The sequence below is a fragment of the Meles meles genome, chromosome 20, assembly GCF_922984935.1.
Source record: "Meles meles chromosome 20, mMelMel3.1 paternal haplotype, whole genome shotgun sequence".
Taxonomy (NCBI): Eukaryota; Metazoa; Chordata; class Mammalia; order Carnivora; family Mustelidae; genus Meles; species Meles meles.
This window is the reverse complement of record NC_060085.1, coordinates 20,761,731-20,788,301: the sequence shown is the minus strand read 5'-3', so window position 1 is coordinate 20,788,301 and position 26,571 is coordinate 20,761,731. Positions and strand designations below refer to the sequence as shown.

General features: G+C 39.0%; 1 protein-coding gene across 7 annotated transcripts in view; it reads right to left on the bottom strand.

The window, feature by feature from the left end:
* DOCK3 (dedicator of cytokinesis 3) overlaps positions 1–26,571 on the bottom strand; it is a 608,703-nt gene that overhangs the window by 120,519 nt on the left and 461,613 nt on the right. For all 7 annotated transcript variants that reach the window (XM_045990868.1, XM_045990865.1, XM_045990867.1 and 4 more), the window contains exons 10-12: positions 7,288–7,369; positions 2,210–2,270; positions 533–680 (exon numbers count right to left, since the gene is read on the bottom strand). In XM_045990868.1, the coding sequence (XP_045846824.1) occupies positions 533–680; positions 2,210–2,270; positions 7,288–7,369 (291 nt within the window). The remainder of the gene's footprint in view (positions 1–532; positions 681–2,209; positions 2,271–7,287; positions 7,370–26,571) is intronic.

The window sequence follows — 26,571 nt, the reverse complement described above, 5'->3', positions numbered from 1 at the left end:
CGTTAAAAATAATGCCATGGCTAGTTGGGTGTGACTTATGGATCTGTGGTCACAAAAATGGGGAGTGAAACCACAGCTCCTCAGAAAAATTTACTTTTCTTCAACTTGACTTGTGATCATTCTTTGAAGCAATTTGTGTCAGTACCTAGCTCAGGTACAATAGTTGGGGGGGTAGTATTGGACAAAGAAGATTCTTTTATATCCAAAACACAGGAGAAATTACATCATTAGTTTTTCCTGTAACTATATAGTAATGTTGGCTAATCCTAGATAGAAGAGGTAGTATAGACATCTATACTAAAGACTTCTATTTTAGGATAGAAGTTTCTGAATTTCGCTGCTTCAGAATCATCTGGGCAACTTATTAAAAGTATAGACCTTAGATCAAAATCTCTGCATTTTTGATAAACTCCCTATCCTACATATTCTGGTAGTTCTGTGTCCCACAAATCTTGAGCACTGCTGCTCTCAAGGGTAGTACTGGAATGTCTTATGTTGTAAATTATTAATATTTCTGATATCTATTACTCACGTGTAAACCTTAAGAACAAAATCCTTTTCTTCCTTTAATTCTGTGAGCGACTGCAGAACATCCAGGATGCTCAGGACAGCACAACCATATGGTCGCCGGTAGTGTAGGTGAGCAGGGCCTTTCTTTGAGTCATTGAGGAGCATCCGGCCTGAAGCACAGCAGAAAATACCAGTCAGACCAAGAATTCCAGGCTCCTCTCCAGTACCACCTGATTGTCATCCAAGGATGCCAGAGATATAGGCATCTTAGAAAGACCTCAATGTGAGACAGGAGTCCATCAGAATCCTAGAGGAGAACATAGGCAGTAACCTCTTCAATATCAGCCACAGCAACTTCTTTCAAGATATGTCTCCAAAGGCAAAGGAAACAAAAGCGAAAATGAACTTTTGGGACTTCATCAAGATCAAAAGCTTCTGCACAGCAAAGGAAACAGTCAACAAAACAAAAAGGCAACCCACGGAATGGGAGAAGATATTTGCAAATGACAGTACAGACAACAGGTTGATATCCAGGATCTATAAAGAACTCCTCAAACTCAACACACACAAAACAGATAATCATATCAAAAAATGGGCAGAAGATATGAACAGACACTTCTCCAATGAAGACATACAAATGGCTATCAGACACATGAAAAAATGCTCATCATCACTAGCCATCAGGGAGATTCAAATTAAAACCACATTGAGATATCACCTTACACCAGTTAGAATGGCCAAAATTAGCAAGACAGGAAACAACGTGTGTTGGAGAGGATGTGGAGAAAGGGGAACCCTCTTACACTGTTGGTGGGAATGCAAGTTGGTGCAGCCACCTTGGAGAACAGTGTGGAGATTCCTCAAGAAATTAAAAATAGAGCTTCCCTATGACCCTGCAATTGCACTACTGGGTATTTACCCCAAAGATACAGATGTGGTGAAAAGAAGGGCCATCTGTGCCCCAATGTTTATAGCAGCAATGGCCACGGTCGCCAAACTGTGGAAAGAACCAAGATGCCCTTCAACAGACGAATGGATAAGGAAGATGTGGTCCATATTCACGATGGAGTATTATGCCTCCATCAGAAAGGATGAATACCCAACTTTTGTAGCAACATGGATGGGACTGGAAAAGATTATGCTGAGTGAAATAAGTCAAGCAGAGAGAGTCAAGTATCATATGGTTTCACTTATTTGTGGAGCATAACAAAGAACACGGTGGACATGGGGAGATGGAAAGGAGAAGGGAGTTGAGGGAAATTGGAAGGAGAGATGAACCATGAGAGACGATGGACTCTGAAAAACAACCTGAGCGTTTTGAAGGGGCGGGGGGTGGGAGCTTGGGGAACGAGGTGGTGGGTAATAGGGAGGGCACGTATTGCATGGAGCACTGGGTGTGGTGCAAAAACAATGAATACTGTTATGCTGAAAAGAAATAAAAAAAAAGTGAAAAAAAAAACCAAATAGGGAGCAGAGGATTTCAAGTGAAAAAAAAAAAAAAAACTGCTTTCATTCATGTCAAATTCAGCTATCATAGCAGCTGAGCTTAAGGCAGAGTTCCAATACAAGCTGGACTCCCGTCCTGAGACCTGACATTACAGGTAAGAGCTATGGAGATGAGAAAGCTCAAACATAGTAGTAGATACTTATCCCAAGGTGGGCTGGTCTTAGTCATGTGAACGGATAAGGTCGACAGTACCTATTCGTATCACATGGGCAACTATATATAAATCTCTCTTCATATCTTTGCTGCTCAGATCCTAAGAAAAGAAAAAAAAAAACAAGAAAATTAAGGCAATGAATATACTGAAAATAATTAAAATTTCATTTAAAACCTCATAATCATCTGTTTTTGTTACTTTTAGCATATGTTATAGGTGGGGAGGGGGACTATAGCACACAGTGGTTTAGTGGTTTGTAAGATTCCTGCGGCCAAAGTGTGAATAACTTATCTGCCTCTGGAAGTTATTTTATTGATAATACTTTCCCAGCTTTTATTTAGAATAGCCAACAGATGTGAGAACAAGGGTTCTCACATTAGAAATCTTCATAATATTGCCGTATCCATGTTTATTCTAACATCATATAAAAAACATTTTGTAACAAAAGAAATGTTCAATGCAGAACAAAAAAATGGAAAAAACCAATAAAGCTTATTAATGACTGAAATTCTAAAATTTTACTCTTTACTAATTTTATGTTTATTCTGTGGTCCACAATGATTATTATACACTAGATATGTTCTCTTGAGAAAAGACTAATTTGGCCTTAGTGAAACCTCAATAATTTGATCTCCATTTCTAACTTTAGATATGCATCATTTGTACTAAAGCATAAAGCTGAAAATAATCTTATCTGGAAAATTCTAAGGGCATCCTTTAAGTAAATGATCTGATCCAATCAGTAATTTTTAAAACTAAAGTTATGAAAAAATAATTTTATACATTAAATTATTTATGTTTAGAACACATTTTGAAATAAAGTGTTCATTTATGGGTATGTATTTTACTTTAGCATGTTGTACTTAAAATAATAAAACTTTAATATATACTCTGTTTCAGACTTCTCACCAGGTCAGCTCGCTGCTCACTGAGACACTGTTGTGAATTAATGACGACTAATGGAATAACCTCAGTCCTTAATGGGACAGTTTTTCAAGATTTCCCTTTTGCTTCTAGGAAAAGGTCCCTTAGTTAGTTCCCTGTCTTTCCCATCCTTCATCTTTTGATTGGTCCCAGATGCTGTCTTGTTTTAAAAAGGCACGGAAAGGGACAATCAAGTGACAGTTATAATTTCAAATGAGCTTTGCAATCCAGAGTCCCCATGTTTGCTTTATTTTTATACCTTGTTGCAAGGTTAGGACTTGGGTAAGGCAAGCAAGGCACCCAAGGCGCAAAGTTAAAGGGGGTCTCACTCTTAGGAAGCTGTGCTTTGCTCGCCTTACCATAGACCAGCTCTGCCCTGTTAGAGCGGTCCTAAACATATGAAAGGAAAGGAGACATTAAAAAATAATGTGCAATGGTGAAATTGAAACTTTTAGATTCTAGATGTTTATGACATTTTACCAAATTCTTGATGGAATAACAAAGTGTGCTTATAATGAAATAGGATACAAAATAATTTAAGATAAATGTGTATCTCTGGAATCACAAAGAAATATTTTTACATGAAAGTTGTCTTTTGAAACTGAAAAAGGATGGTTCAGGCTCCATCTCACCACTTCCTTTAATTTAGAAATGGAATTTAAAATGATACCCTCAGATATCTCTGTATTTTGACACCCATTTAAAATGGCTACTAAATAACAAATAAAAATTACAAAAAAACCCCAGATTACCACTTGTTTGTGCTTTTTCAGGGATTGAAATATGTCTACTTACTGAAAAATATAGAAATGTTTGACACATTTCAAAATGAAATCGTTCTTTCTACATAGCTTGGACTGTGTTAAGCCAAACTATCAAATAACTAGTATGATGTTTAATCTCTGTATCTACAAATTCAAGTCAGTTACCAATGATCAAACACTAATCAGATCAGTTGTACACATGAGTACAGGACCTCTTTCTTGGTTCTAAGTGAATGAAAGGAAGAAAACTGAAATATAATTTATGGTATTTTCCAAGTAGATGGAGTAGGGGCCCCTTCTGACCATTTTGTATTTGGTACCCAGAACTCTGTGGTATTTATTTTAAGTCAATAAATATAAAATGGGAATAATTGATGCAAAAAATATTTTATGTGAAATTATTATTTGTGAGTCCCACATAATTTCAGTGTGAAAGCGATCTTATTAAACATAAGTACATGGTTAAACACAGTTACCACAGAGTTAGTAAACACTCACTGTTCAAGACTAAGTACCAAGTGTGGCTATCCACGTTAAAATACTCACTAGACCTGTAAAACCAAGATGTGAAGAGGGATTCCCACCATTCATTTGGTGAGCAGAGTTTGAATTATTTACTCTCTGAAGCATACCTCCAATCCCACATAATTAAAAGCTGGTTCCCAACTACATGGTAGTTATAAGGGAGTGGCTCAGGGCTCAGCATCTTGGACTCAGTTCCTGATGTTCCATTTGAAACATGGAAAAGTCAACTCACTTTCCTGTGCCTGAACTGCCCTTTTTCTGTAGAGAAAATGGGATTTGCAAAAACAAAACAAGGCCAATTTATTCATGCTTATGCTACAGAGGAAGCAGAAGCTATAAATAAATGTAGAAAATATAATGCCAATGAATGCAGGGGAAAAAACACAAGTTAATTTTCTGAGTTGGTCACTCAAATATAATAAAAAATGAACATATTCATTTACTTTTATAACAAATCATTACTGGGGCCTTCATATTTGCCAGGGACTGTGTGTGAAGCACTGGATGTCTACTAAAAAAGTAAATTCACAGACATGTTCTCACACGCGCATACACATAGCCATTGTTTATCACGAAAGTTAGGAAATCACTGTATTAGACAGGCACTGTATTAGACATTCACATAAATATGAAACACCTCTTTCTGGATAAAATTCTTTCTGGATAGGAAGCTCTGAAATCTGACAAGGTTAGAAAAAAACCCTGATTTTACAGAGAACAAGGTTGAGTCATGAATAATGTGCTGGTCTCTAACATGGCTCTGGAGTCTGCTTGAGTAATCTTGTAAAACCGCTCAGTTTGTAGGCTTCCCTCTTCTTGCTGCTAAAAGGTAAGCTATCAAGTTGGCACTGACCATAGCTGTGGCTGCATTTTCCTGCTTTACTCTCCAACTCTGTAGCACATATGTCAATCTGGAAAACTCCTTTAGCTCACAGGAGGAATTCAAGTCTTAGATGAGAAAATAGGTTCCACCAAAATTAATATTTCTCATTGCTTAAAGTAAAACATGAATATCCTGGATAAGACAATCTTTTGAAAAAATTTCATGTGCTTTGTAAAAATTTCTCAAATCACTCTTTAGGATCTTAAAAAACAAACCAGGGCTGTACTGCAAAGGGAACTACAGAAGTGGTATTTTTAGCAGCTTGTGTCTTCCCATTGTGGCAGAATAAGAGCACATGAATGTTATGTGCATCTTTGATTTATAAAGTCACAGCTACAGCTTAGGCCTCTGGGCCCATACAGATAATTAAAATGCTACAAAATGAAAATTTCAATTTACTGTAATTACATTCAAATATCATATAATTAAGTTCATTTTTCAAGAGACAAGGACCACACTCATCATATTCAAGGATAGCCATGCATACAGCTCTACCCGCAATGCCAGAGAACAAGGAAGCAGTGATTTCTTTTGCTGCTTTATCAGGGAATCAGGATCTAGAAAAACCTTCTAAGGTCAGTGAGGCATTCTAGACAGATGGGTGTCTCTTTTCTTCCTATTTCTGTTTCAGAAAGGTGGCCACAGAGGACCACTTCAGTGTTTACACACTCTTACTTCAGAAGCTCTTTCCCAGTATCCTAACCTAAATTCCAACTTATACTCTTTCCCTCGTTTTTTCCCACTGAAGGAATAGTGTTTCTTTCCCCAGAAAAATCATCTCAACTCCCTTAACTGTCTTCATGGGTCTGCTTTACCTGCTTTTTCTTCCTGCATTGTCTCTTAAAGTTTGAATGCTGAGCTCCAAGATGGGCTAAAAAAATCACTTTAGCTTAACCAGAATTACAAATGTTTCTGTACATCTGGAGAATTTTCAACAGAAACTGTCCCTGTGAAAATGGCTTCTGATTCTGCACTAATGCTGTTTGAAGCTTTGAAACATAAAGTGGTAGTAAATGAAAAAAAGTCATGTACTTGACACATATATGTGGTATCAGTAAAACGGGTAAACAAATCCAGTTTTATCTTTCAGAGAAAGTCACATATACAATGCCTAGAGAAATCCTATTTGTGTTTAAGAGGTACACCGTAAGCTCTGAGACACCTGACTGTAACCCATCAATCATGCACCCCACACCAGGGCAGAGGCACTGTGAGACTATCACACCTTCTGGCGTTAATGGGTCTTAATGTATCTCACTAATACTGAAGCAGATCAAAGACTCCACAAGAGTCAAAACTGGTTTAAAATTATAACACAGTCTTGTTTTCTCCTTCAGCAAATAAATAAACAAAGCTGCACACTAGTTTTCTTTAAATAAAAAAACATTTAGTAACTCAGAATCAACTTGAGGAATACACAAGGCAATGTAGTATTGTTAGGCTGAGCACTTTCCAGAAGCAGATTACTATGTCTTCTCTGAGCTGCTGAGATTGTGACCCTGGAGACCATGAGTGACTACATGGTTATTCGGAAAAAATGAAAGTATAGATCACAGTAGGAAAAGACCCTCCATTTGGATGTAAGAGAGAAGAACTACTTAGTTTGTCTCTTTTTATATGCACTCACTAAAAAACTGCAAAGCTGTAAATTTGGTGGATGCCTTTAGAGACATTATACTTCTACATCAGAGAAATTCCCAGTGGCCTTGAATAAGAATAGTAAGAAAGACTTCTTTCAGATTTTGTCCGTTATATTAAATAGCTTCTAAAATCTACATTAGTAAAAGGTATTTGATTATATTTCTTTAATAAAAAACTCAATTAAAAACTATAGCTGATTTCAGTTTTCTTTAAATATTTCATTAAAATCTGATAGAAACATAAATCAAGTCCTAATCTCCCTAGTGTGTAAGAATAAAGGGAGGTAAGAATAAATGCTTGTTTCTAGGGTGACAATATCCACATAGCAGGCCCCTGGGTAGAGTCAACAGCAGAGAAGGGAAAGAGAATTTGCACATACTGTAAAAAGGGCACACATTCGTTCTATCTTCTCTGGATTCCTTGGCCCACCATTCTTGTTCAGTCTCACCAGAAACCGCTCACTGAAATGTAGGAGAGAGAGACAGAAAAATGTAAGGGACCACATGCTCCAGAACAAATAAAAAGGGCATTTATAGAGAAACCCTAAACACTGTCAGAACAGCTCTTAGTGACAGGCAAGGCCAAAAGTACATGTCTAATGTCGGGACACTATTTTTCTTGCCAAGCAGCATGCAATGGACACTACGAACTGCCTAACAGCTGTTGCTGTTTCTCTGCTGGCAGCAGCTCTCCTTTCCATAAAGGTATGTGCTCCCTGAGAGGAACAATGAAGACTGTATCTTCTATTATTTTCCAAATACCCGCAAAGCTCCAGTCATAACATAGGCCTATAACAAGCATATATATTCTCTGATGTGAACACTCAGATCATAAAAATATCCACCATACTCGAGCCAAAACTATCTGTATTACCCAGTTTACATCTTCCTATAGAACTCTTAAGAATCATTTCAGGACTAAGAAAAAAAAACGTTACAGGGACTTAGAAAAATTTGAGGAAAAAGTCAAAGAGAAATAATGTGTTATAACTAGAGTTGCAATCAGAATTTCATAGGGCCATTAAAACATTCTATTCCACAAACAAGACAGATTAACTCTAAAGTAAATTACTGGATTAAAAAACCAGAGATACAGTGTCTGTGACATCCGGAGCGATGTCTGATTGCTCTCTCACTCCTGCCTGCTCCTGCCCAGGCTCAAATTTTTCCACCTCTTCATCCCAAGCCTCCCCATCAACTGCAACAGGAGAACTGAGCCATGGCAAAGACCACATTTCTAAAGTAATCAAATTAAAATTCTAAAAGCAATTTACTTCTCCTGTGCCCATGGTCATGTACTCGCCACGTATATGTGGTATCAGTAAAGAGGTCAATATTAAAATATTGTCCTAGAATTATAAGATATAATATCAACTTTCTAGGTTGCTTACTTTGTTCATGTGTTCATCTGTTCATTTAGTCAACAAATAGTTATTAAGTTCTGTGTGCTAAACGTGGGAATATAAATGTGAACAAGATACACACAAGGTATTTTTCTTCATAGAGCTTGTGATCCTGGTAGACAAATATGCAGAAATGAAGCTAAAAAAATATTGGGCCAGATATAAACTTGAGATTTTTTTCAGCCAGAGGTTTGGATGGCAATAAGGAGAGAATGTGCATAGAAGGAGCAGGAAAAAGGGCTTTGGTCAGAATCCTGAGGGATGTTGATATTTAGGGGAAAAATAAAAGGTAGAACTAGCCAAGTAGACACATGGGGACAATAGAAAAACAAGAAAAATAAGGAGGAGGTGAGATGTTATGTTAGTCAAGGGAAGAAAATATCTGAAAGCGGGGTGGGGGGAGGAGGAGTCGGTGAGTTCTAAGGTCAGTGAGAATCACAGGAGACAAACACAAGAATGTCTCCTGGCTATTCAGAACACAGACCACTGTGATTCTTGCAATAATAGTTTTAGTGGAATGGTAGAGAAAGAGCCCAGTGTGAGGAGGAAGAAGTGAGGAGGCAGAAATAGTCTAGACTACTTTTAAATAAATGGCTGTGGAAATGTAGAAGTGAACTTATAGATGAATGGGCATATTGAGTTAAGGGAGGTCTTAATTTTTTTAAAAAAGATTTTATTTATTTGAGAGCAAGAAAGAGAGAGAGCAAGCACAAGCAAGGGGGAGGGCAGAGGGAGAAGCAGTCTCCCTTCTGAGCCAAGGAACCGGATGTGGGACTTGATCCCAGGACCCTGGGATCATGACCTGAGCTGAATGAAGACAGAGGCTTAACCAACTGAGCTACCCAGGCACCCTGAGGGAGGTCTTTATTAGCATGTAGGATAACCCCTATGTTTATACTTAATTAATTGTCAATAAAGGCACCAAAATTCAGTAAGGGAGCACAGTAATTTCAACAAATGGCATTTCAGAATCCAAATGAAAAAACTAAACTTTAATCCTTGGCTACAAAAGATTAACTTGCCTAAATGTAAGAGCTAAAACTATAAAACTGTAAGAAGAAAACACAGGAGAAAAATGAAGACAAGTATCTTTGTATGTTTTATTTACATTCGTATTTCCACATTTAGCATAAAAGAGAAAAATCTTTGTGATTTCAGATTACTAAGTGAATATCATGAATCACAATGAAATGATAAACTGAACTTTATAAAAATTAAAACCATCTTTTCTTGGGGAGACATTGTTAAAGTGAAAAGACAAGCTATAGACTGAGAAAATATTTACAAATACTCATCTAAAAAAGGGCTGTATTAAGAACATATGGAGTTCTGAGAGTTCATGAGTTGTTATAAGTAACAACTCAATTTAAAAATGGACAAAAGATCTGAAAAGATCTTTCACCAAAGAACATACAGGGATATGTCTCCGAAGGCAAAGGAAACAAAAGCGAAAATGAACTTTTGGGACTTCATCAAGATCAAAAGCTTCTGCACAGCAAAGGAAACAGTCAACAAAACAAAAAGGCAACCCACGGAATGGGAGAAGATATTTGCAAATGACAGTACAGACAACAGGTTGATATCCAGGATCTATAAAGAATTCCTCAAACTCAACACACACAAAACAGATAATCATATCAAAAAATGGGCAGAAGATATGAACAGACACTTCTCCAATGAAGACATACAAATGGCTATCAGACACATGAAAAAATGCTCATCATCACTAGCCATCAGGGAGATTCAAATTAAAACCACATTGAGATATCACCTTACACCAGTTAGAATGGCCAAAATTAGCAAGACAGGAAACAACGTGTGTTGGAGAGGATGTGGAGAAAGGGGAACCCTCTTACACTGTTGGTGGGAATGCAAGTTGGTGCAGCCACCTTGGAGAACAGTGTGGAGATTCCTCAAGAAATTAAAAATAGAGCTTCCCTATGACCCTGCAATTGCACTACTGGGTATTTACCCCAAAGATACAGATGTGGTGAAAAGAAGGGCCATCTGTGCCCCAATGTTTATAGCAGCAATGGCCACGGTCGCCAAACTGTGGAAAGAACCAAGATGCCCTTCAACATGGATAAGGAAGATGTGGTCCATATTCACGACGGAGTATTATGCCTCCATCAGAAAGGATGAATACCCAACTTTTGTAGCAACATGGACGGGACTGGAAGAGATTATGCTGAGTGAAACAAGATGGGATTGGGAGGGAGACAAACCATAAATGACTCTTAATCTCACAAAACAAACTGGGGGTTGCTGGGGGGAGGTGGGATTGGGAGAGGGGGAGCGGGCTATGGACATTGGGGAGGGGAGGCGAACCATAAGAGACTATGGACTCTGAAAAACAACCTGAGGGTTTTGAAGGGTCAGGGGTGGGAGGTTGGGGGAACAGGTGGTGGGTAATGGGGAGGGCACGTTTTGCATGGAGCACTGGGTGTTGTGCAAAAAGAATGAATACTGTTACGCTGAAAAAATAAATAAAATGAGAAAAAAAAATACATGAGAAAGTAGAATGGCACCGCAAAAAAAAAAAAAAAAAAAAAGAATGAATACTGTTACGCTGAAAAAATAAATAAAATGGAAAAAAAAAAACAAAACAACAAAAAAAGAAATAAGTCAAGCAGAGAAAGTCAAGTATCATATGGTTTCACTTATTTGTGGAGCATAACAAAGAACATGGAGGACATGGGGAGATGGAGAGGAGAAGGGAGTTAAGAGAAATTGGAAGGGGAGATGAACCATAAGAGACTATGGACTCTGAAAAACAACCTGAGGGTTTTGAAGGGTCAGGGGTGGGAGGCTGGGGAACGAGGTGGTGGGTAATAGGGAGGGCACGTATTGCATGGAGCACTGGGTGTGGTGCAAAAACAATGAATACTGTTACGCTGAAAGGAAAAACAAACAAAGAAAACAAACAAACATACAGGGATGGCAAATAAGCTCAAGAAAACATCATTACTCATTAGAGAAATACAAATTAAAATCACAGTGATACACCACTACACTCCTATCGAATGGCTAAATTAAAGACTAAATATACCAAGTGTTGGTGAGAATGTAGAGGAACTAGACCTCTTGTAAACTGCTGAGGGAAGTACAAAATGGTATAGCCAGTGGAGAAAAGAGGTTTCTTATAAGAGTTTCTTATAAAGTTAAACATATACTTATTATATGATCTAATCGTTCTGCTCCTAGGAGAAATGAAAACTTATGTCCACACTGAGACCCATATGTGAATATTTACTGCAGTTTTATTCATAATAGCCAGAAACTGTAAAGAACACAAATATTCATCATGAGATGAATGGAATATCCATATAATGGAATATCCATACAATGGAATATTACTTCACAATAAAAAGAACTACTGAGATATATAATAACTTGGATGAATCTCAAAAACATATACTAAGTGAAAGAAGCCAATAAATCCAAAAGACCATATTTTGTATGCCTCCACTTACATTACAATCCAGATGAGGCAAAACTATAAGGAAGAAAACCAGATCAGGAGTTGTCAGGGCTGAGGAAGAAGGGCAGGACTGACTGCAAAGGTGCATTAAGGAACTTGCTGGGGTGATGAAAGCTTCTACTTCTTGAATGTGGTGGTGATTCCACAACAATAAATTTGTCAAAACTCACCAAACTATGTTTTAAAAAGAGTGAATTTTACTACATGTAAACTACAGTTCAACAACCTGACTTCAAAAAAAGACAGGCACACTAAAGAACATTTACTTCTAATAGGACAACGTTTGTAGATGATAAGATACTGAAGGGAAGAAAGAGAGAAAATAATTGGCAAAGGAAAAAGAGGTTCCCACCTCCTTGGGGGAACTGAGAGAAATCAAGGAAAGAACGAAGGAGGAAACAACAGGTGTGGATACAAATAAGTTAGTAGTTTTAGAAGTTGGGTGTATCAGAGAAACAGGAAATAAGAGCATCAAAGTAACATTTCTCTGTCTGTTACTGTAGTTATCTATCCTAACTAATATGTACATATGCATTCAACCACCCAGTTAACTCTTAACTTGATGTAGGAATAGAAAAACAGTTTTTTAGGAAGTTTATGTCTTTTTCAGAGAATTTATCATTACTTCTGCACTCTTTGTTGAAGGAACACCTGCAACTGTTCTCATTGTCATATTACCAATCTCTCAAGGACAGACATCTACCAAGCAGGCTGTTGCTGGAGCTGCTAGACCCACAGAAAGGTGTATGGTTTGGAGGAGCTACATCAAGATCTGGTCCAAAGATAAAAGGCCCAAAGATAAAACAAATTCCAGAGTGGATAGGGTTGCAGGGCCTATCAGGACCCAAGAACTTCTCTTTCCCCTCCACAGTGAGAGGAGGCCCCTGAGTTCTCACAGTGCCCACATGACCTTCACATGTCCTAGAGCTTTTCATGCTTCTGTTTTCATCTGAACTTCACAATTTGTGAAACTGAAAATAATTGTTTTTTTTCCTTAATTTTATATGGCTTTGGATATATATCTAGTTATTTCCTATCTTGCTAGCTTCTCCAATGGGTATAACAAGTAAATGATGTTTTCTTCTAACATTCAAACTATTTGAAAGCAAACATTGGATAGCCAATGTTTCCTGAAGTGGTCGAAAAAAGTGGGAAACACTGCAGTAAACACAGTTAAAAGGTTTTTACCCACTAGGACTTTCCAGAGGTTTAAAATGTTATGATGTGTGTGTGTGTGTTTTTTTTTTTTGGAAACATTTTTAAATTTATTTATTTTTTTCAGCGTAACAGTATTCATTGTTTTTGTACAACACCCAGTGCTCCATGCAATACGTGCCCTCCCTATTACCCACCACCTGGTTCCCCCAACCTCCCACCCCCGCCCCTTCAAAACCTTCAGGTTGTTTTTCAGAGTCCATAGTCTCTTATGGTTCGCCTCCCCTTCCAATTTCCCTCAACTTCCTTCTCCTCTCCATCTCCCAATGTCCTCCATGTCATTTGTTATGCTGCACAAATAAGTGAAACCGTATGATATTTGACTCTATCTGTTGTGAAGTGTGTAAACCTGATGATTCAGAGACTTGTACCCCTGGGGATAAAAATACATTATATGTTTATTAAAAAAAAAAAGAAAGGATGAATACCCAACTTTTGTAGCAACATGGATGGGACTGGAAGTGATTATGCTGAGTGTTATGATGTGTTTTGATACCAATGTGACAGATGACATTTGACCCCACAGGAACTTTAATGTAAGGCAATGGGGTCTGTACAGAGTTTGAGAAATTGGCCAATGAGAGCTACAGCAACCACTCATATTTCCAAAAGGTATGAAAGGAACTGTGGTTGAAAGAGTAAAATTTAAAATTTATTCATGAGATTTTATGAACATCCTCTATATGAGAGCAACAGAGCAGTTTTTCTCTTAAATAATATGGGTGAGAAAACTCCAATTCTTTCAAAAGAAAGAAAGAGATAATGTTAAATTCTTACTTTTCATAAGCAACATTATTAGAGAACTGCTCCATATTTAGTGGTTTTTATGATGAGCTATGCATGAATAGTATATGAAGTTACATTAATTTCAGAATTTCATTATTATTGAGCAAGTTGCTACAAATGAATTCCATAATTTGAATCTGTGGCAAGTCTAAGTGTCCTAATTTTTTAAAAATGATATATTTTTTAATTTGTTTATTTTCAGTGTAACAGTGTTCATTGTTTTTGCACCACACCCAGTGCTCCATGCAGTATGTGCCCTCCCTATTACCCACCACCTGGTTCCTCAACCTCCCACTCCCCCACCCCTTCAAAACCCTCTGGTTGTTTTTCAGAGTCCATAGTCTCTCATGGTTCATCTCCCCTTCCAATTTCCCTCAACTCCTTCTCCTCTCTATCTCCCCATGTCCTCCGTGTTCTTTGTTATGCTCCACAAATAAGTGAAACCATATGATACTTGACTCTCTCTGCTTGACTTATTTCGCTCAGCATACTCTCTTCCAGTCCCGTCCATATTGCTACAAAAGTTGGGTATTCATCCTTTCTGATGGAAGCATAATACTCCATTGTGTATATGTACCACATCTTCCTTATCCATTCATCCGTTGAAGGGCATCTTGGTTCTTTCCACAGTTTGGCGACCGTGGCCATTGCTGCTATAAACATTGGGGTACAGATGGCTCTTCTTTTCACTACACCTGTATCTTTGGGGTAAATACCCAGTAGTGCAATTGCAGGGTCATAGGGAAGTTCTATTCTTAATTTCTTGAGGAATCTCCACACTGTTCTCCAAAGTGGCTGCACTAACTTGCATTCCCACCAACAGTGTAAGAGGGCTCCCCTTTCTCCACATCCTCTCCAGTACACATTGTACTGGGTCACAAAGCAGGAGTCAACTGATAGCAAAAGACTGACATTATTCCCTGCATATTCTCAGATCACAATGCTTTGAAACTGGAACTCAATCACAAGGAAAAGTTCAGAAGGAACTCAAACACCTGGAAGCTAAAGACCACCTTGCTTAAGAATGCTTGGATCAACCAGGAGATCAAAGATGAACTTAAACAATTCATGGAAACCAATGAAAATGGAGACACTTCGGTCCAAAACCTATGGGATACAGCAAAGGCGGTTCTAAGGGGGAAATACATAGCCATCCAAGCCTCCCTCAAAAAAATTGAAAAATCCAGAATACACCAGCTGTCTCTACACCTTAAAGACTGGAGAATCAACAACAAATCAAACCAACTACACATGCAAGAAGGGAAATAATCAAGATTAGAGCAGAGATCAATGAGGTAGAAACCAGAGATAAAGTAGACCGTATCAATGAAACTAGAAGCTGTTTTTTTGAAAGAATCAATAAGATCGATAAACCATTGGCCACACTAATCCAAAAGAAAAGAGAGAAAGCCCAAATTAATAAAATTATGAATGAAAAGGGAGAGATCACAACTAACACCAAGGAAATAGAAACAATCATCAGAAATTATTACCAACAGTTATATGCCAATAAGCTAAGCAACCTAGATGAAATGGACGCATTCCTGGAAAACTATAAACTCCCAAAATTGAACCAGGAAGAAATTGACAACCTGAATAGACCGATATCTAGTAATGAGATTGAAACAGTGATCAAAAACCTCCCCAAAAACAAGAGCCCAGAACCTGATGGATTCCCTGGGGAATTCTACCAAACTTTCAAAGAAGAAATAACACCAATTCTCCTGAAGCTGTTTCAAAAAATTGAAGCAGAAGGAAAACTTCCAGACTCTTTTTATGAAGCCAGCATTACCCTAATCCCCAAACCAGGCAAAGAACCTACCAAAAAGGAGAATTTCAGCCAATATCACTGATGAATATGGATGCAAAGATTCTCAACAAGATCCTAGCAAACAGGATCCAGCAGCACATTAAAAAGATTATCCACCATGACCAAGTGGGATTCATCCCTGGGTTACAAGGTTGGTTCAACATTTGCAAATCAATCAATGTGATAGAACAAATCAATAAGAGAAGAGAGAAGAACCACATGGTCCTCTCAATTGATGCAGAAAAAGCATTCGACAAAATCCAGCATCCGTTCCTAATGAAAACGCTTCAAAGAATAGGGATAGAGGGAACATTCCTGAACTTCATAAAATCTCTCTATGAAAGACCCACAGCAAATATCATCCTCAATGGGAAAAAGCTTGCAGCCTTCCCGTTGAGATTAGGAACACGATAAGGATGGCCACTCTCACCACTCTTGTTCAACATAGTATTAGAAGTCCTAGCAACAGCAATCAGACAACAAAGAGACATAAAAAGTATCCAAATTGGCAAGGAAGAAGTCAAACTCTCTGTCTTCGCAGATGACATGATTCTTTATGTGGAAAACCCCAAAGACTCCACCCCCAAACTACTAGAACTCATACAGCAATTCAGTAACGTGGCAGGATACAAAGTCAATGTACAGAAATCAGTGGCTTTCTTATACACTAACAATGAAAATACAGAAAGGGAAATTAGAGAAGCGATTCCATTTACTATAGCACCAAGAACCATAAGATACCTGAGAATAAACCTAATCAAAGAGGTAAAGGACCTGTACTTGAGGAACTACAGAACACTCATGAAAGAAATTGAAGAAGACACAAAAAGATGGAAGACCGTTCCATGCTCTTGGATTGGAAGAATAAACATTGTTAAAATGTCTATACTGCCTATAGCAATCTATACTTTTAATGCCATTCTGATCAAAATTCCACCGGTATTTTTCAAAGAGCTGGAGCAAATAATCCTAAAATTTGTATGGAATCAGAAGAGACCCCGAATTACTAAGGAAATGTTGAAAAACAAAAACAAAACTGGCGACATCACGTTACCTGATTTCAAGCTTTACTACAAAGCTGTGATCACCAAGACAGTGTGGTACTGGCATAAAAACAGACACATTGACCAGTGGAACAGAGTGGAGAGCCCAGATATGGACCCTCAACTCTATGGTGAAATAATCTTCGACAAAACAGGAAAAAATATACAATGGAAAGAAGACAGTCTCTTCAATAAATTGTGCTGGGAAAACTTGACAGCGATATGTAGAAGAATGAAACTCGACCATTCCCTTACACCATACACAAAGATAAACTCAAAATGGATAAAAGACCTCAACGTGAGACAGGAATCCATCAGAATCCTAGAGGAGAACATAGGCAGTAACCTCTTCGATATCAGCCACAGCAATCTCTTTCAAGATGTGTCTCCAAAGGCAAAGGAAACAAAAGCGAAAATGAACTTTTGGGACTTCATCAAGATCAAAAGCTTCTGCACAGCAAAGGAAACAGTCAACAAAACAAAAAGGCAACCCACGGAATGGGAGAAGATATTTGCAGATGACAGTACAGACAAAAGGTTGATATCCAGGAGTCAAGATGGCGGAGAAGTAGCAGCCTGAGACTACATCAGGTAGCAGGAGATCAGCTCGATAGCTTATCTAAACATTGCAAACACCTACAAATCCAACGGGAGAGCGAAGAGAAGAAGAACAGCAACTCTAGAAACAGAAAACCAACCACTTTCTGAAAGGTAGGACTGGCGGAGAAGTGAATCTAAAACGACGGGAAGATAGACCGCGGGGGAGGGGCCGGCTCCCGGCAAGCGGCGGAGCAACGGAGCACAAAATCAGGACTTTTAAAAGTCTGTTCCACTGAGGGACATTGCTCCAGGGGCTAAACCGGGGTGAAGCCCACGCGGGGCCAGCGTGGCCCCAGGCCCCGCAGGGTCACAGAAGGATCGGGGGTGTCGGAGTGTCGGAGAGCTCGCAGCTATTAGAACGGAGAAGCCGGCTGCCAAGACAGAGCCGAGGACTGAACTCTCAGCTCGGGGTTACCTTGAACTGGTCGCGGGCTGGGTGAGCTCCGAGCGCGGCTAGAGGCTGGGGATACGGGAGTGATTGGGTGCTGTCCTCTGGGGGCGCACTGAGGAGTGGGGCCCCAGGCTCTCGGCTCCTCCGGGCCGGAGACTGGGAGGCCACCATTTTCATTCCCGTCCTCCGGAACTCTACGGAAAGCGTTCAGGGAACAGAAGCTCCCAAAAGCGAACCCAAGCCAATTACTTAGTCCGGCCGCCGGTAAGGGTGGTGCAATCCCGCCTCGGGCAAAGACACTTGAGAGTCACTACAACAGGCCCCTCCCCCAGAAGATCAACAAAATATCCAGCCAGAACGAATTTCATCTATCAAGGAGAAAGCAGATTCAATTCCTAAGACAGCAGAGCAATTCCAGAGGAGGAGAAAGCAAAGCACGGAACTCATGGCTTTCTCCCCATGATTCTTTAGTCTTGCGGCTACTTCAATTTTTTTTTCTTTTTTCAATTTTTTTTTTCTTTTTTCAATTTTTTTTCTTTTTTCTTTTTTTTCTTCTGCTAAATTTTTTAAAACTTTTACCCTTTTCTTTTTTAACATTTTTTGACTAGTTCATCTAAATATATATATTTTTTCTTTCTTTTTTGTATTTTTTAATTTGTTTTATTTTTTAAATTTTTTTCTTTCTTTTTTTTTTTTCTTTTTTTTTCAGAAGCTGTTTTATCCCCTTTCTCCCCCCCACAATTTGGGGTCTCTTCTCATTTGGTTACAGCGCATTTTTCCGGGGTCTTTGCCACCCTTTTAGTAGTTTATTTGCTCCTTCATATCCTCTTATCTGGACAAAATGACAAGGCGGAAAAAATCACCACAAACAAAAGAACAGGAGGCAGTACCGAAGGCTAGGGACCTAATCAACACAGACATGGGTAATATGTCAGATCAAGAGTTCAGAATGACGATTCTGAACATTCTAGCCGGGCTCGAAAAAGGCATGGAAGATATTAGAGAAACCCTCTCTGGAGATATTAAAGCCCTTTCTGGAGAAATTAAAGAACTAAAATCTAACCAAGTTGAAATCAAAAAAGCTATTAATGAGGTGCAATAAAAAATGGAGGCTCTCACTGCTAGGATAAATGAGGCAGAAGAAAGAATTAGTGATATAGAAGACCAAATGACAGAGAATAAGGAAGCCGAGCAAAAGAGGGACAAACAGCTACTGGACCATGAGGGGAGAATTCGAGAGATAAGTGACACCATAAGACGAAACAACATTAGAATAATTGGGAGTCCAGAAGAAGAAGAAACAGAGAGGGGAGCAGAAGGTCTATTGGAGAGAATATGTGGAGAGAATTTCCCTAATATGGCAAAGGGAACAAGCATCAAAATCCAGGAGATGCAGAGAACCCCCCTCAAAGTCAACAAGAATAGATCCACACCCCGTCACCTAATAGTAAAATTTACAAGTCTTAGTGACAAAGAGAAAATCCTGAAAGCAGCCCGAGAAAAGAAGTCTGTAACATACAATGGTAAAAATATTAGATTGGCGGCAGACTTATCCACAGAGACCTGGCAGGCCAGAAAGAGCTGGCATGATATATTCAGAGCACTCAACGAGAAAAACATGCAGCCAAGAATACTCTATCCAGCTAGGCTATCATTGAAAATAGAAGGAGAGATCAAAAGCTTCCAGGACAAACAAAAACTGAAAGAATTTGCAAACACCAAACCAGCTCTACAGGAAATATTGAAAGGGGTCCTCTAAGCAAAGAGAGAGCCTAAAAGTAGTAGATCAGAAAGGTACAGAGACAATATACAGTAACAGTCACCTTACAGGCTACTAATGGCACTAAATTCATATCTCTCAATAGTTACCCTGAATGTTAATGGGCTAAATGCCCCAATCAAAAGACACAGGGTATCAGAATGGATAAAAAAACAAAACCCATCAGTATGTTGCCTACAAGAAACTCATTTTAGACGCGAAGACACCTCCAGATTTAAAGTGAGGGGGTGGAAAACAATTTACCATGCTAATGGGCATCAGAAGAAAGCTGGAGTGGCAATCCTTATATCAGATCAATTAGATTTTAAGCCAAAGACTATAATAAGAGATGAGGAAGGACACTATATCCTACTCAAAGGGTCTGTCCAACAAGAAGATCTAACCATTTTAAATATCTATGCCCCTAACGTGGGAGCAGCCAACTATATCAACCAATTAATAACAAAATCAAAGAAACACATCAATAATAATACAATAATAGTAGGGGACTTGAACACTCCCCTCACTGAAATGGACAGATCATCCAAGCAAAAGATCAACAAGGAAATAAAGGCCTTAAATGACACACTGGACCAGATGGACATCACAGATATATTCAGAACATTTCATCCCAAAGCAACAGAATACACATTCTTCTCTAGTGCACATGGAACCTTCTCCAGAATAGATCACATCCTGGGTCACAAATCAGGTCTCAACCGGTATCAAAAGATTAGGATCATTCCCTGCATATTTTCAGACCACAATGCTCTGAAGCTAGAACTCAATCACAAGAGGAAAGCTGGAAAGAACCCTAATACATGGAGACTAAACAGCATCCTTCTAAAGAATGAATGGGTTAACCAGGAAATTAAAGAAGAATTGAAAAAATTCATGGAAACAAATGATAATGAAAACACAACAGTTCAAAATCTGTGGGACACAGCAAAGGCAGTCCTGAGAGGAAAATATATAGCGGTACAAGCCTTTCTCAAGAAACAAGAAAGGTCTCAAGTACACAACCTAACCCTACACGTAAAGGAGCTGGAGAAAGAACAAGAAAGAAACCCTAAACCCAGCAGGAGAAGAGAAATCATAAAGATTAGAGCAGAAATCAATGAAATAGAAACCAAAAAAACAATAGAAAAAATCAATGAAACTAGGAGCTGGTTCTTTGAAAGAATCAATAAGATTGATAAACCCCTGGCCAGACTCATCAAAAAGAAAAGAGAAAGGACCCAAATCAATAAAATCATGAATGAAAGAGGAGAGATCACAACTAACACCAAAGAAATACAGACAATTATAAGAACATACTATGAGCAACTTTACGCCAACAAATTGGACAATCTGGAAGAAATGGATGCATTCCTAGAGACATATAAACTACCACAACTGAACCAGGAAGAAATAGAAAACCTGAACAGGCCCATAACCAGTAAGGAGATTGAAACAGTCATCAAAAATCTCCAAACAAACAAAAGCCCAGGGCCAGACGGCTTCCCAGGGGAATTCTACCAAACATTTAAAGAAGAACTCATTCCTATTCTCCTGAAACTGTTCCAAAAAATAGAAATGGAAGGAAAACTTCCAAACTCATTTTATGAGGCCAGCATCACCTTGATCCCCAAACCAGACAAGGATCCCACCAAAAAAGAGAACTACAGACCAATATCCTTGATGAACACAGACGCAAAAATTCTCGCCAAAATACTAGCCAATAGGATTCAACAGTACATTAAAAGGATTATTCACCACGATCAAGTGGGATTTATTCCAGGGCTGCAGGGTTGGTTCAACATCCGCAAATCAATCAATGTGATAGAACACATTAATAAAAGAAAGAACAAGAACCATATGATACTCTCAATAGATGCTGAAAAAGCATTTGACAAAGTACAGCATCCCTTCCTGATCAAAACTCTTCAAAGTGTGGGGATAGAGGGCACATACCTCAATATTATCAAAGCCATCTATGAAAAACCCACCGCAAATATCATTCTCAATGGAGAAAAACTGAAAGCTTTTCCGTTAAGGTCAGGAACACGGCAGGGATGTCCATTATCACCACTGCTATTCAACATAGTACTAGAAGTCCTAGCCTCAGCAATCAGACAACAAAAAGAAATTAAAGGCATCCAAATTGGTAAAGAAGAAGTCAAACTATCACTCTTCGCAGATGATATGATACTATATGTGGAAAACCCAAAAGACTCCACTCCAAAACTGCTAGAACTTGTTCAGGAATTCAGTAAAGTGTCAGGATATAAAATCAATGCACAGAAATCAGTTGCATTTCTGTACACCAACAACAAGACTGAAGAAAGAGAAATTAAGGAGTCAATCCCATTTACAATTGTACCCAAAACTATAAGATACCTAGGAATAAACCTAACCAAAGAGACTAAGAATCTATACACAGAAAATTATAAAGTACTCATGAAAGAAATTGAGGAAGACACAAAAAAATGGAAAAATGTTCCATGCTCCTGGATTGGAAGAATAAATATTGTGAAAATGTCTATGCTACCTAAAGCAATCTACACATTTAATGCAATCCCTATCAAAATACCATCCATTTTTTTCAAAGAAATGGAACAAATAATCCTAAAATTTATATGGAACCAGAAAAGACCTCAAATAGCCAAAGGAATATTGAAGAACAAAGCCAAAGTTGGTGGCATCACAATTCCGGACTTCAAGCTCTATTACAAAGCTGTCATCATCAAGACAGCATGGTACTGGCACAAAAACAGACACATAGACCAGTGGAACAGAATAGAGAGCCCAGAAATCGACCCTCAACTCTATGGTCAACTAATCTTCGACAAAGCAGGAAAGAATGTCCAATGGAAAAAAGACAGCCTCTTCAATAAATGGTGCTGGGAAAATTGGACAGCCACATGCAGAAAAATGAAATTGGACCACTTCCTTACACCACACACAAAAATAGACTCCAAATGGATGAAGGACCTCAATGTGAGAAAGGAATCCATCAAAATCCTTGAGGAGAATGCAGGCAGCAACCTCTTCGACCTCAGCCGTAGCAACATCTTCCTAGGAACAACGGCAAAGGCAAGGGAAGCAAGGGCAAAAATGAACTGTTGGGATTTCATCAAGATCAAAAGCTTTTGCACAGCAAAGGAAACAGTTCACAAAACCAAAAGACAACTGACAGAATGGGAGAAGATATTTGCAAATGACATATCAGATAAAGGGCTAGTATCCAAAATCTATAAGGAACTTAGCAAACTCAACACCCAAAGAACAAACAATCCAATCAAGAAATGGGCAGAGGACATGAACAGACATTTCTGCAAAGAAGACATCCAGATGGCCAACAGACACATGAAAAAGTGCTCCACGTCACTCGGCATCAGGGAAATACAAATCAAAACCACAATGAGATATCACCTCACACCAGTCAGAATGGCTAAAATGAACAAGTCAGGAAATGACAGATGCTGGAGAGGATGTGGAGAAAGGGGAACCCTCCTCCACTGTTGGTGGGAATGCAAGCTGGTGCAACCACTCTGGAAAACAGCATGGAGGTTCCTCAAAATGTTGAAAATAGAACTACCCTATGACCCAGCAATTGCACTACTGGGTATTTACCCTAAAGATACAAACATAGTGATCCGAAGGGGCACGTGTACCCGAATGTTTATAGCAGCAATGTCTACAATAGCCAGACTATGGAAAGAACCTAGATGTCCATCAACAGATGAATGGATAAAGAAGATGTGGTATATATACACAATGGAATACTATGCAGCCATCAAAAGAAATGAAATCTTGCCATTTGCGACGACGTGGATGGAACTAGAGCGTATCATGCTTAGTGAAATAAGTCAATCGGAGAAAGACAACTATCATATGATCTCCCTGATATGAGGACATGGAGAAGCAACATGGGGGGGTAGGAGATAGGAGAAGAATAAATGAAACAAGATGGGATTGGGAGGGAGACAAACCATAAATGACTCTTAATCTCACAAAACAAACTGGGGGTTGCTGCGGGGAGGTGGGATTGGGGGAGGGGGAGCAGGCTATGGACATTGGGGAGGGGAAGCGAACCATAAGAGACTATGGACTCTGAAAAACAATCTGAGGGTTTTGAAGGGTCAGGGGTGGGAGGTTAGGGCAACCTGAGGGTTTTGAAGGGTCAGGGGTGGGAGGTTGGGGGAACAGGTGGTGGGTAATGGGGAGGGCACGTTTTGCATGGAGCACTGGGTGTTGTGCAAAAAGAATGAATACTGTTACGCTGAAAAAATAAATAAAATGAGAAAAAAAAAAAAGTTGATATCCAGGATCTATAAAGAACTCCGCAAACTCAACACACACAAAACAGAGAATTATATCAAAAAATGGGCAGAAGATATGAATAGACACTTCTCCAATGAAGACATACAAATGGCTATCAGACACATGAAAAAATGTTCATCATCACTAGCCATCAGGGAGATTCAAATTAAAACTACATTGAGATACCACCTGACACCAGTTAGAATGGCCAAAATTAGCAAGATAAGTGTCCTAATTTTAAGATCACTTGATTTTGTGAGGGTTCTAATTCACACACTCATACACATTTCCATGGATAGTAATTCATGCATTCCTAGAGCAAATGTTCGGTGACTACCAATAATATCCCAGCCTATGTTGAGGCAGAGACAGTCTCTGATACTTAGGGAGAATATTTCCTGAAGACTCTGTTTTGGAAATACAAGCATCCTCCTCAAATAAGTTCAGAGGAATTCTCTCAACTCTTCCATTTTAATCTTCGTGTTTCTTATTTGGTCCTCTGTGGAGATGGGCGTTAACTACTTAGCAACTACTATCTCTTCTGTGATAACCTCCCAGGTGCTGAAAAACAGACAAGGAGCCCCAAGGCCATAGTACATAGCACAGTGCAATAGATTAAAAAATCTCTAGTATTTCCTCACAGATTCATTTTCCAGTTTAGCTCATTTGGCTTTATTTCTCAAGTTCTTCAAGTTTTCCCACTTTCATTCTGAAGCACAAGAGCACAAATACATAAAGGGGTTTCATAAAGGCAAATCAGTACTGTGGTTATCAAATTTATTTTTAGTATCTGCTTTTTAACAAAACCTTACACGTTCAATATATGAAAAATCGATAAAGAGCCACTTTGGTTGAATAGGGGAACTGGAGGGGCGGTGGGGGGGAATCCTCCCTACTTAGGCTTCTCTCCTAACCACAACCTGTCCCTGAGACACTTCAGGGCTCCAAAGAACACATTTATAACTATTATTACAATTCAAGGATTTTTTCCAGCATTCTTTCCTCCTTTTCATTCATTTCATTCACTTCAACAAGCTCAGAAACTGAGCTAGATATTGGGAATAGAGAAATGAAATGGCTCCTCCCTATCCTTAAGGTTTTGAGTCTACTGGGAGAGAGGCACAAATAAATCCCAAATTGCAACATAATGTGAAGATGCTATAATTACACAGAAAGGGGATACTAACAAGTTCTACTGGGATGAGGAAAGCCTGCCCAAATGGGATACTACAAAGGACTCTTGCAGTACTGCTAGGCTTACAGCATTTGGTGAGAGGTAGTTAGAGATGAAGAGAAGAGGATTCTAGGAGAGTGCTCCAAGTGTAGACTCTCAGAGGGCTGAGGTATTTTGATGGTGGGAAGGCTCTGAGCAAGAGTTAGGAGGGCACTGGAGAGCCAGGGAGTGGTCAGGGTACTATGCAACACAGAGTGGATAAATCCAGAGTGGACTTACCTGTGAGGGTTCTCCAAACTTGGCTATTATCAGGAATAACTGGCAGCTTATGAAAATACAGGTTCCTAGACCCCATCCCAGGTCTCCTGGATCAGAATCTCTAGAGGAATGGACTCAAAGGACTTCTGGGGATAGTGTAAGAATCTGCCTTTTTTAAAAAAAGTTTCAGTTGTTAGAATTAGCAAGTTTGGAAAACCCCATTATGGGCCTCAGCGAAGCCTGGAAAGTTCAACTAGGAGAAGCACTGTTGACCTCCTAAGTCTTTAGAATGATCACTTGGGCTGCAGTGTTGAAAGCAAGTTGATAACATAGAAAATACTCCAAAGACAATGGGAGCAGCCCCAGCAAGCTATGATTCAGTTTGGGAACAGAAGAGAGAAGAATGGATGTGAGATGTAAGCTGGCCACATGCAGCAATTGTTTGGATGTGGCAGTCAACCAGAAAGTCCAGATGCATATGCTGAATTTGAAGTCTCTGTGGGATATGTAGGGGAACAAAAAACAGGCAGATCAAAGCCCAAGTCTGAAGTTCAGGGAAAAGACATGGGTGGGAGGTGGAGCTCCGGGTACCCATCAATTTGTTATCACAGTAGCAACAGCAGCCACTTAATGAATATCTTTTATGTACTGGGCATTGTTTAAAGTATTTCTTTTCTTGCCTAATTATATTTAATCCTCATAACAGATATTTCATCTCCAAAGAAACAGAGTCAGAGGGGCAACGTTCTTGGCTTGAGATCAGAGGGTAGAGACAGAACAGTAAAATTGGAATTCTAATCTGAATCTGTTTGACTTCAAAGCCCTTACTTTATCTATATTTCATCTTATGAAATGAGCACTGGAAAAAGAGTGGCGTGGGAGAGGAGGGGGCTTCCATGGGTAATGTGCAAACTACATCTTGCCCTAGAGATGCACAGTGTCTGTGTCATATAGGCTCTCAGATGTGCTGCCTGAAGGAAATCCAGCCATAATCCCCATTACCTACATGGGACATTTGACCCCTCTGATTAGAAAATTTATGCCAAGCTCTCATCCCGGTTCTGCTAGTGGCACCTAGTCTGTTTGAAGTTAATGGCACTCCCACTCAGGACACTGAGAGTGATGGGAACAATGGTTTGCCCATTTGGAACAAGCAGAGACTTGAATGACAAACAATCCCAGAAAACATATTCTTTTCATTTTCTTTAAAGCAAAAGAGACACATGAATAAACCTGTTATCACATATCCTTGAATGTTTATAATAGCATTTTTCTAATTATACAGCCCCTAAAGGGTCTCTGGAAATCATGCACTTCTCATGAAATTGAACTAAATGGTAACTTTATGATCAATAAAAGTTGTGGGAAGTTACAGTTGTTTTAAATTTAATGATTTATGCTCTCACCCCAGAATCAGACTCCCAATTCTAACAATAGAA